Source organism: Clarias gariepinus, chromosome 1, assembly GCF_024256425.1.
Source record: "Clarias gariepinus isolate MV-2021 ecotype Netherlands chromosome 1, CGAR_prim_01v2, whole genome shotgun sequence".
Lineage (NCBI taxonomy): Eukaryota > Metazoa > Chordata > Actinopteri > Siluriformes > Clariidae > Clarias > Clarias gariepinus.
Genome location: NC_071100.1, coordinates 50,805,493 through 50,817,732, shown reverse-complemented (window position 1 = coordinate 50,817,732; position 12,240 = coordinate 50,805,493). Strand labels below are relative to the sequence as shown.

The 12,240-nt window shown below is 35.5% G+C and overlaps 1 protein-coding gene and 1 long non-coding RNA gene across 2 annotated transcripts; both read left to right on the top strand.

Annotated features, from left to right (window-relative positions):
* Window positions 1-5,391: 5,391 nt before the first annotated feature.
* LOC128521908 (uncharacterized) lies at window positions 5,392-9,350 on the top strand. The gene is made up of 6 exons (XM_053495570.1): window positions 5,392-5,492; window positions 5,771-5,862; window positions 5,956-6,147; window positions 7,303-7,413; window positions 7,708-7,867; window positions 8,863-9,350. The coding sequence occupies exons 2-6, from the start codon at window positions 5,773-5,775 to the stop codon at window positions 9,348-9,350; spliced, it is 1,041 nt and encodes a 346-aa protein (XP_053351545.1). The 5' UTR covers window positions 5,392-5,492; window positions 5,771-5,772.
* A 387-nt stretch (window positions 9,351-9,737) lies between these two features.
* On the top strand, window positions 9,738-11,518 carry LOC128526490 (uncharacterized). The gene is made up of 4 exons (XR_008360803.1): window positions 9,738-9,910; window positions 10,144-10,248; window positions 10,937-11,075; window positions 11,423-11,518. It is a non-coding gene; the product is annotated as an uncharacterized LOC128526490 (long non-coding RNA).
* The last annotated feature ends 722 nt before the right edge of the window (window positions 11,519-12,240 follow it).

Sequence of the window (12,240 nt, the reverse complement as noted above, 5' to 3'; positions counted from 1 at the left end):
AAACAATTAAAGCATAACCACCCTAGGTGTGGTGCAAAGTTCATTGCTCATCCTATATAATGAATCAAATAGTATAATTTAAAGGTGTGCACTAATTAAAATTAAAGACAGGTGTTAGTCATCAGCTGAATAGGAAGGTGGAAATGTTACTGCTCAACTGGATTTTATTTAAAAGTAGGGAATGATAAATTGTAGATTTATAGCACTACAGTAAGCAATATCATTTTTCATTTTTTATTATAAAACTAATACACAAATAAATGATAATTAAACAATTATGTTTTATAATAGTTTAATGCCGTTATAGACAGATGGAAAAAACCTACTATTCAGCCTTCAGTTGGTGCCCTGAGTAACCAGAGCCTCTTACCAAATGGCAGCCACTGAAACAAATTGGACCTGCATTGCTCTAAATGTCCTGTAGAACAGGCAATTCAGTCCTAGTGATGCGCTAGGCACACCTGATCACTCTCATCAGGTCCTTTTTGTCCTGGGAGCTACCCATACCAGACTGTAATAACCCCAGAGACAACAGATTGGGATGATTAAGGTATAGAAGGTTTTGCGCAGACCCCTGGAAATCCTGAACTTCCTCAGCTGTCTGTGGTAGTTACAAGCACTGCCTAGCCTTCCTCACCAGTGAAGAGATATGAGGTGTCCAGGACAAGTCCTCAGAGAAATAGACTCCCAAGATACTTGTAACTGGTCACCCTCTCCACCAGAGTCTTGTTGATTTTGAGCAGCGTGTATCAAGAGTCTCGGTTTCCTTTCCTTAAGTCCATCGCCTCTCCTAGGTCTTTGAGACTAAGAAATTTATCTTATACCAAGAAGATTTTACAGTGGAGTTGGAGCTGTGTCGAGCATAGCGGTTGTGGTTGTAAAGAGAGAGAAGCAAGAAACTCAGAACACAACCTTGAGGTGATCCGATGTTCACTGTGATGCTTTTTGAGAACCGATGTCCGATATTTATCCACTTTATCAAAGAGCATAATAACACAGTTCACTGAGCTTCATGATGAGTTGGGAAGAGCCTACAGTGTTAAATGCTGAGCTATAGTTGATGAAAAGAAGGCTTGCATAATTCCCTTTGCCAATGTCCAGATGTGAAAGCGTAGGATAAAGGACATGGGAGGTGGCATCATCCGTGCTTCTGTTATAATGGTAGGTAAATTGTAACGAAGCATAGACAAGATTCTTCACGAGTCTCTCAAAGCACTTTATCACCACTGATGTTAGAGCCACAGGACTCTAACCATTCAGACTAACAGGGTTGAAATTCTTGGGCACAAGAATGATGGTGGATTTCTTGAAGCATGTAGGTACTGTGGACAGGGCAAGGGACATATTGAAGATGCAGGTGAACACTTGAGCCAGCTGATCTGCACAAACTTTTAGCAATCTTCCTGGAATTCCATCAGGACCAGCTGACTTTCTGCCGTTCACTCTCTGCAGTACTCTCCTTACGTCATGCTCTGAGACATGGTGTTAAGTCATACATGACTCAGAACAGAATAATGTTTGGTGGAGAGCCATTCACAGAAAATATTATGTAGCCAATACCAGCAAGGGTGCAGCCGACAATTAACAATTTGTAATCTGCCTTCAACTCAGCCTACAAATAAAATGCACAATGAATCATTAAATATTAATTGTGCTGATAATAATAGTCAGATATCGCTGATAAAAAAAAAAAAAAAGCCTTGATGAAACTTTAGGGAGGACTTATGAAGAGCCGAGAAAGCTTATCTAGAGATAGAGAGTTTATCTAGAGAGAGCTCTTTGATTGATCTGACTGAGCTTAAAAAGAGGTAGAAAAGTTCAGACTTTTTTTAAAAAGATTCCAAAGAGCTCTTTTAAACTTAAAGGGAGGCTAATTTCAGATGTTGTGCATTATAATTTTTAGGAGAAAAAGAGTGTACACCACAGTCTCATTTTAGTTTACCACACAACTGATAGTTGTCTCTGAGACATGAATTATATAAAACTTTTTTCTAATTTTCTTTTTCTCTGGGTCAACAATAACACTGCAATTTAAAAGGATATACTGTAAGTGAAACCAGGATAAGCTGGTCATTTACACATTCAAACACTATATCCCTATTATTCAATAAATTCAGAACTTTCAGATAACTTCCTTCTAAAATGTAAACAATGTATTCTGGTTGTCCTGCATCATTGGAGTTCTACTTTACAACCCTTTTGTTAAATTGTTAATTCACTCATTCTCTATACTGCTTATACTGTACAGGCACACAAAAAGCCTGGAGCCTATGCCGGGGGATTCGGGACATGCAAACTGCTGCTAATATTCTCATTTTCAGTTACTTGACACGTTATTTGCTTTAAAAAAAAAAAAAAAAAAAACTTATGCCATGCACACACTCAAGTTACCAACACCACAATGTAATTTATGATAAAACCTTGTTATTAGGGGAAGTGGGAGCTCACAGGGTAAAGGCACTGAGTTACTGATCGGCAGGTCAGTGGTTCGAACCCCAGTTCCACCAGGTTGCCATTGTTGGCCCTTGAGCAAGGCCCTTAATCCTGCTGACCCTGGGATTTGCTCCAGTGATGCTGAATCATGGCTGACCCTGCACTCTGACCCCAGCTACGCTGGGATATGCAGAGAAAGAATTTTACTGTGCAGTAATGTACATGTCTATGTGTAATGTTACTTTAAAAATTTGACTTGAAAATCAGGAGAATTTAAGCAGAAACAAAAATTATTTATGGTGACCAAAAAGTACTTTGGCACCTCCTTATTTTTTTTTTTATTTAGCATATTTGTCACATTTACTTATATGATATCAGATTATTAAACAGATTTTAATGAGCTTGAGGTCACAAACTGATGACCAGACATTCTCCTTTAGGATTTTCAAGTTAAGCACAGAACTTATGGGTCCACCAATTATGGCAAGTCGTCCAGGTCCTGAAGCTGCAAAGCGACAGACCATCACACTACCACCTCCATGTGTGACTGTTATATGATGTTCTTTTTGTAAAGTGCTGTGTAAGTTTTACACCTGATGTAATAAGTGTTTTGCAAAAATGTTTTTCGATAGTGAGATAAGCCTCTGTGTCCTTTTTTGTCCACAGTGTCCTTTGCCTTGAAACTTTCTTGTGGATGCCAAGTCAATTTCTTATTGTTGAATCATGAACACTTAACACTGACCCTAACTGAGGCAAGTGAGGCCGGCCGTCCTTCGATGTTTTTTCTGGGTTCTTTTATGAGATCCTGGATGAGTCATAGAAGGTTTGGACAGCTTTTTTACTTTAAAAGTAATCATCTCAAAAGCCCATTTTGTATTTACTCGGATTATCTTTAAGTAATATTAAAATTAGTTTGATAATCTCAATTATTTAAGTATAATATGCAAAATAAAGAAGGAAAGTATACATACATTTTCACAATGTACTTTGGTTTTAATTCCAGGTCAAGAGGCAGTACACATTAAAACAAGTGTGTGTAAGTGTGTATACTGTATATGCCACATGCATACCTGTGTGCTAACATTCTACTTAGTTGTTTAAAGGATACAATCAACCCTATTTTTATGCAGAGTCTTACATATTAACATGGGACTGGTAAATGATTCACCCTGGGGCATCGGTGGCTCAGTGGTATTGGTTTCTCTCCTGCCATGCGTAAGGCCCGGGTTCGTTTCCCAGCCACTGGATGCAATGCCAGTCCCAATCCCAGGTCAAATGGGAGGGTTGCATCAGAAAGGGCGCCCGGTGTAAGACCTGTGCCAAGTTGTTATTCGGATCGGACGATCCTCTGTGGTCGACTTCTTGACCCGAGCAGCCAAAAAACTAGTAAATGATTCACATACTAGTTGACAATGTCCAATGCCATATTCAGATAAAAACAACTGTATTTTGTTTGATGTAACAGAGAGTCCATTACACGCCTACACCACTAAGCAGCAAACAAATTGTTTCAAAGCACGCATGTCAGTGTGATTGTGTTTCATTTGTGTAAAAAAAAAAAAAGTCAGTTCAGTTCATTCTCAATGAGGTTGAGGTCATTCCTTACAAATAGAGAACTGGTTCTAACTTTAGCTATAGGTGGACATGTTTTGAAAACCTCCAACTCTATAGCAAGTCAGCAAACATAGAAACTGTTACGTCCTACTTTAACTTCCAGTAAATCTGACCTCCCAGTGAGTATGGTGCACAAACACCTTGCATATGTCCTGATAAATAACATATACAATGTAGATAGCAGTTGGGCTGGTCATTATAAACTATTTTAGCTACAGTAGATATTTATGTAAAATATTTTAGCTACACAGTTATTAAGAGTAAACAAGTAAATATTGCTACCATGTAATAATGAAAAACAAATAGCATCTTTTGCTAAATATTTAAGGATAGTGTCTTTTGAAGAGTACATCCCCACAACTATATTGGGCAGTTAAAATTTAATTTATTGCCTATGTGTTTGTGTAATAATAATATACACTACCGTTATTTTACAATAATAATAAAATGAAGAACAGGAGAAGGCCTTACTTAGATAAAACTATTCAATGACTGTAATTTATCCATGTATTTCGTGTGGCAGGTAATCTGATGAACTGATGTTGGTTATTTTACAAAAGCAGTAAATGTCTTATAGAATACAGAAAATTAATAACAATTTGAAATGCTATGTTTTACAAAACGACTTCCAGTTCGAAAGCCTTGCAGTGTCTTGGGAAGTTCGGGATCAGGTTGGATTCCTGTGACATAAACCATTTTTTAAAATAACCAGCTGTTATTTTATCATTATCATTTTTGTCTAATGTAATTAGATCATACTTATATAAGAAATTAAAGTTTGTTGCTCTATTGTTATCATTGAGATTAAAATTAGACACGATTTTTGGGGGTATTTTATTTTGGATTTATACATTTTCTAATGCAATTTTTAATTATAATAATCTACTGATTTATTGACCAAATAACTGCACTGGGCTGCACTTTAATCATGTGATTAAAGTCTAAAGACTAATGCTACAGTATCATAGCATTTAAAAGCAATAAAATTGTATTTTTTCAACATTACAACTAGTGAAGATGCGCAAACATTCAGTAATGAAACCAAAAAATAGCACAAAAAAAGGGAAGAAAACATGCCACTGGGTACACAGTAGATAATGTTCAGAATGAAAACACGAATTGTCAACACATCCACAAAAAAAACATTGTTCATATATTCAAATTGCCTTTAAAATTGTTGGTTAAAAATACCATCAGAGAATAAAAGAGATGAAAACAGTGGGAGCTACAGGCGTGTCCAGTGATGTTTCACCTTTCATTAAGGCTTTGGGACGGGCATCGCCATACAATCAACAAAAAAACCTGCAAATCAACCTTTGCTTTTTCCATGATGACGAAGATGATGTAGTAGCTACACCCTCTGAGTTTAAAAAGAGTCAAACAACTATCTCTTCACAGTCTACTATATACCTTACAAAACAAAACCACCGATCCTTTTATTACAGGTAAAAACTTTTTCATTACGACATTAGTTCTGTTTTATTTTTATCTGTTAAAAAAATTAAACTAACAACATATGTTTAAGATAGATAGATAGATAGATAGATAGATAGATAGATAGATAGAATTTTGTCTAGATGTACCTAAAATATGGTTGTGTTACATTACCACAAAATGAAATATTTACAATCATATGATCAAATTAATCCACTTAAATAGTTTAACTGTGACTTGCTTTTAAAAATGTTTGTTTAAAAATATCACTGTGTGTTTGGATTATTAGATATGGAGCCCAAACTGCTTGTGTTGGTTGTGTTTATCTGGGCTGGATGTCACGTAACTGAAGCTCAACTGTTTGTGCCAACAACTCTTGGTGTAAGAAGAGCACAGCATTCAGCCTTACAATCAGCATTATTCTCCTGAAGTGTTCGAATAAACTAAACAATTTGTTTTCCTTTTCATCTTCAGACAACCATCACTAACACAACATGTGGAAGCTCTAAACTGTGTGTGTTTAGTGTGAGTAATTGCAATCCTTCAGGAAACTCCAGCTGCTTTTTCAGTTCCTTTCAAGTAAACAACCAAACAGCGACTATTGAACTCACTGGTACAACATCTGGATATGTCGCACTGGCACTCACTGCTAGTAACCAATCACAGGTAAATGTAATATTCCAATTAAATACTCTGGTTATACTCAGGAGGCAGACACTTGACTTTCTTCGCCAAAGTAAAATGAACTTACAAAGTGTATTAAATTAGTGATAATAGGAGAAATGGAAGTAATAGGAGCAGTAACGGCTGATGGTGATACTAGATGTGAGAATCTGATATCGGTCAACAAGTAACAATTGGAAGTTTTGACTAAAGAAAAGCATAATATCATGAGTCACATGATGACAGTCAGATTTTAAAAATGATTTTAAACACAAATAAGCAGCAACATTCCTTACTTTGTTTTTCGTAACAGATCAAGTTGAGAAATCTTTGACTAGTTTCATGCCATGTTTCCTCTGAATAACAGAATCATTAAACAGAAAAGTTATATGTTGTCAGTTGTCAGAACGTTTGTGTAGATTCTATTTAAAATGAGATTAAGCTATTTAGTATTTTCACCAGCGTTAACTCTATTGCCTTCTAACATTCTGAATAACTGATGATGATTTACAGTTGTCTGTGAAATGGGGAGAAATCTTAGAAGCCGTGTTATTCTGCGTTTTTTCAATTGAGATGAACGTCATTGATGGGTTACACGCTACACTCTCAGTTACAAAGAAGTCAACTCATTTCTTTGTACTATTCTGCTTTTTCTTAGAACCACTTTTAGTGCCGTTGTGCTCAGTTGCACAAACATAAACACTGGACTATGGTTTATGAAATTGAATAAACATGGTTTAGTTTTAGGAACTCCTGCTTTTTACCATGTTAAATAATTATAGTAATCGACCTGTATTCTCTCTTTAAAAAATATTGAAAACACATTTTCATGCATTTATGGGATTAAAAAACATTATTAATGTTACATTTAAGTAACACATACCAGAAGAATCTTCACTTTTACTTCCTTTACTGTTTCACTATAGCTAGAAATTAATGATGTTTTTTTTTTTTTTACTTGACCATACCATATTTGAAAAAATAATAATAATAACCTGTCACTTTGTGGACATGGAATTATAAGCATCAGGTGACACCAATGTGTAATCATGGGTACAATAGACTACATTAGGAGTCAGTTAGAGGCCTTTGGTTATTTTGAAAAAAAAAATTTGTTCTATGTATTTAACATTTTATTTATTTCCATGTTCTGTTTAGGGAGGTGCTGTTGTGTTCATCTGTGGCAACAATAACACCAACACGGCTAACAACACTGTATTTTTCCAAGCTGCTACCCTAAATGGCACGAATATTACTCCTGCTAATGTGGTAAGAGGATCAGAATAAAATATGTAATTGTGAGTGAATGAAACAAATATGTTTTTTAGCAACAAGAATTATTATACATTTTCATACAAAATGTACTGTAGTCACAGGAGATTACAGCCACTAATTAATTCTAACTTTTTAAATAAATCAGCTCAACCTGAAGTCTATCATGAATCACATGTAACATTTAAATTCTAACAAATAACTTTCAAAGGTTTCCACACATTCTTAAATATTCTAAATGATTCCAGTAAACAATGAATAAACATCCACTCTCTTTACTTCTCTTTCCAGTCCACTGTAAACAGTGTTCAAGGTGCTTTACAACAAAACCAGAGTCTTATTCAGTGTACCTTTAACATCACCACCAATCTCACCATCAGCAATGGCACTAATTTCACCATCAGTAACACCACATCCGCTTTCATCACCATCCTGAATGGAAGCACAATTGGTGAGCTTTCATATTTTTTCATGGGTTGCTTATTTGCAATTTAACATAGCTAGTCAGTATAGTTTTCTGTTGTGGCTTCCCAACTTAAGTGTATATACAGTACTGAATCTGTAGCTTATATAAGTAAAACAATGTGTGGTATTGGTAAAGCAAAATGCTCAGTTGTATTATGGTGTAATAAAGTGCCAGTACTGTTACTACCAAAAATCCCTAAGTGTTTACATTTACTTTAAAAATTGATGACCAACTATGAAAAGGACATTTCTCACATTACATCTATAAACATCTATAAACAAGTAAGTTCCATTCAAGTAAACAACCAAACAGTGACTATTAAACTCACTGGTACAACATCTGGATATGTTGCACTGAGACTCACTGCTGGTAACCAATCACAGGTAAATGTAATATTCCAATTAAATACTCTGGTTATACTCAGGAGGCAGAAATTTGGCTTTCTTTACCAAAGTAAAATGAACTTACAAAGTGAATTAAATTAGTGATAACAAGAAAAATGGAAGTAATAGGAGCAGTAACGGCTGATGGTGATACTAGATGTGAGAATCTGATATCGGTCAACAAGTGACAATTGAAAGTTTTGACTAAAGAAAAGCATAATATCATGAGTCACATGATGACAGTCACATTTTAAGAATGGTGTTAAACACAAATAAGCAGCAACATTCCTTACTTTGTTTTTCATAACGGATCATGTAGAGAATTTTTGAATAGTTTCATGCCATGTTCCCTCTGAATATCACTCACATTACATGACCTATAAACATCTATAAACAATGTTGCCCTGACCAGAACAAAGTTTTATGTTCTACAGTATGTTAGTAAGTAATTAATAATAAACTAATTAATAAACGACTGATTGATAAGATTTAAAACAACTCTGCAGCTTAATACATGAGGGCAGTTGAATAATTAAACACAAATGTAGAAATCTTTATTTTACTTTTTACTAAGGTTTCTGCACTCTCTCCTAACAGGAACACAACTGGGAAATGGAACTGTAGTATTTAACTCCAGTACACCAATAAACCTGACTAACATCAGCATGATCATCTCTAGCAGCTCAGCAAATACCACCAACAACACAACAAATACCACCAACAGCACAGTGAATACCACCAACAGCACAGTGAATACCACCAACAGCACAGTGAATACCACCAACAACACAACAAATACCACCAACAACACAACAAATACCACCAACAACACAACAAATACCACCAACAACACAACAAATACCACCAACAACACAACAAATACCACCAACACAGCGAATACCACCAACAACACAACAAATACCACCAACAACACAACAAATACTACCAACACAGCGAATACCACCAACACAGCAAATAACACTAACAGCACAGTGAATGCCACCAACAACAACACAGTGAATGCCACCAACAACAGCACAGTGAATACCACCAACAGCACAAATGTTCAACAGGTAAGTTTATAATTCATGGTCACAATGATATCCCACTGCTACAGACCAAATTTATTTATTTATCAGATAAATTCCATGAACTTCCTCAATTTTTTTAACATAGTTAAAAAAAAGAAATAGCCTCATTATTATATAGACTCATATTTTTATTTCCCTGAACTATAGAGCTTTTTGAATTGTTACTCACAGAAAACATAATTATTACAATTCTCATCATATTCCAACTAATAGTATTTAAAGGCCAATTTGTTTATAAGTTGTTGAGGTATAAATTAAACCCTTTACATTCAAGTAAACAGTCAAACAGTCAATTTATAAGAATGCATCAATGAATATAAAACCGTAGGATTATTAAACAAAGTACTAACTCTTTCTTTCATTCTATTCATCTTTAGCTCAACATCACTTCTAATGGTTGTGGCAGCACTAAGCTGTGTTTGTCAAGTTCAACTAATTGTAATCCTGGAGGATCCAACTGCTTTTTCACTTCTTCTAAATTGAACAACCAAACGTTTTCCTTTGAACTCAGTGGACCATCGTCTGGGTACGTCGCACTGGCACTCGCCAAACAGGTAAAGATACCAACTGCAACTAAATTAAGATGGAAATGATTTCCTTTTTGTACACATTGGATTATAGAAATTAGTAAAATTTCAGCTGACACACACAATGTTTGGGTTTCATTAGCTTTTGTTAGACTGAGGATACTGTATGTTGTAGAACCTGTTCCTGTTCTTTTTTCCAAAAGTATCACATCCAGTGAACTATAGTCATAATGATTTCTTTTTGTTTGTTGTTGTTTCAGAATTCCAATTATGTGTTTGTCTGTGGCAACAACAACACCAACGGCAACAGTTTTTTCTTTCAAACCGACACTCAAAATGGCTCAGTGTTGACTCCTGCTAATGTGGTATGTGTGCATTGTGATTAAAACTACAATATTCTAGCAACATCATCAAGCAACCAATATCAAATTGTTCATCTGTTCAAATATTGTGTGATTTTATATCTTTCTGCCTGTTTAAAATGAATACATTCTAAAACGGCACTCTATTAGGAACACTGTAGTAATACTGGATACGGCCTCAATTTGTCCCCAAAACAGCTATAACCCCTTGTGGCATGAATTTCATTAGCTGGTATAAACATTACTTTGTGGTTCGGGTCCATTTTGCCATAACTGCAATACACAATTCCTGCAGATTTTCTAGGTGCACTGTTGTGCTGCGTATCTCCCATTCCACCCCATCCTAGAGGTGTTATACTGGATTAAGATTCCATGACTGGGACCGCCACTGAACAACAATGAACTCATTGTCATGTTCATAAAGCCAGTCTAAGACAATATTTGCTTTGTAATGTGGTGAAATACCCAACTGGAGTCACTGTAGCCATTAGAAGATGGTAGTCAGCAATACTCTGATAAGCTGTGGCATACAAGTCATGCTTAACTGGTTTTTCATGACCCAGATGTGTGCCAAGAAAGCATTCCTAATCCTAGATCTGCAGTCATTACATGAGATATGTTAACATTCTATAAGATGTTTTAGCAAACACTTATGCATTCTGTTTTTTGTTTTTTCTGTTTTGCTTTTCAGTCCAACGTAATAGGTTCTTCGGGTGCAGTATCGCAGAGTCTCATTCAGTGTATCTTCAACACCAGCACCACTTTCAACCTCAAGACCACAGCTAATGACAATTTTTACAACATCTCCATCCTTACAGGCTCGACAAACGGTGAGCTTTTAAAGTTAAAGTTCCTCTTTTTTTGTTTAGTTTTTTACAACTTTGGTTGTTGTTTTGACCTTTACTTTAAAATACATGATTGCAGCACAAATCAAATGCATACTAAACATAAAGAGTGCACACACATGGTTGTGCTGATCCCACTAAGATTGACATGAAAGTGCCCCCCCTCCTGCCACCCAGAAATCCTATGATTTATTAAATTTGAGATCACACTGGAGTGGTAACAGTAACATCACTTTATCAAGGCATTAAACTATACTTCCTTAATCTTTGCTGTCTGTGATAAATAGAAGCCAGTTGTTTGTAAGTAAAGTTTCTCGACTCCATTTGTACAGGAACACAACTGGGAAATGCAACTACACAGGTTTCCACTGGCACACTAGTAGACCTTTCTAATCCAAGTGCACTTTCAAATGGCACCAAGTCAGCTGTCAGCCAATGGACTCTAGGTAAGCATACATTACACTAAGTTTTGTATATTTGTGGATGATGATCCAATGAATCTTAGTTTTTGATTATAAAACATTATGTTTCTCCTCTCTCAGTGTTGGCTCTGCTTCTCAGTGCAATGAGTCTTCATTTCGTCACCTCGCACAGTCCATGAAGAATATATTTGTGTTAAGAATTAAAGGTTTGTGTGTGTGTGTGTGTGTGTGTGTGTGTGTGTGTGTGTGTGTGTGTGTGTGTGCATAAAAAATAGCATAAAAGCATAAAGTATAAAAGCATAAAGTATAGAAGCTTAACTAAGTGACCCAACATAAAGTCAGGTACCATTTACAGATATCTGATTAACTTACTGTTTTGAAGATTTCCGAGTTGTAACTGAAAAAGTTAAAAGATCTTTGTGCATAAAATGATGTTAATATAACCTTGAAAGCACAATATTTGTAATCTGTAAAATGTTCATCAGAGGACAAATGTATAAAGTGATTAAAGTATTTTAATTACTACTTGCAGTTGTTTGTGAAATATTCAAATTGAATCACCATCTTAACTATAGTAATTGCTTTAATTTACTATCATGACAAATTCACTATGGTTTAGTCATTAAGTACTGTCGACTTCTTGGTGACCTCATGGACCATAGTACACCAGCCCTTCCTAGATACTGTCCATGGGGTTTTCTTGGCAATGATACTTAACTAATGCTTAA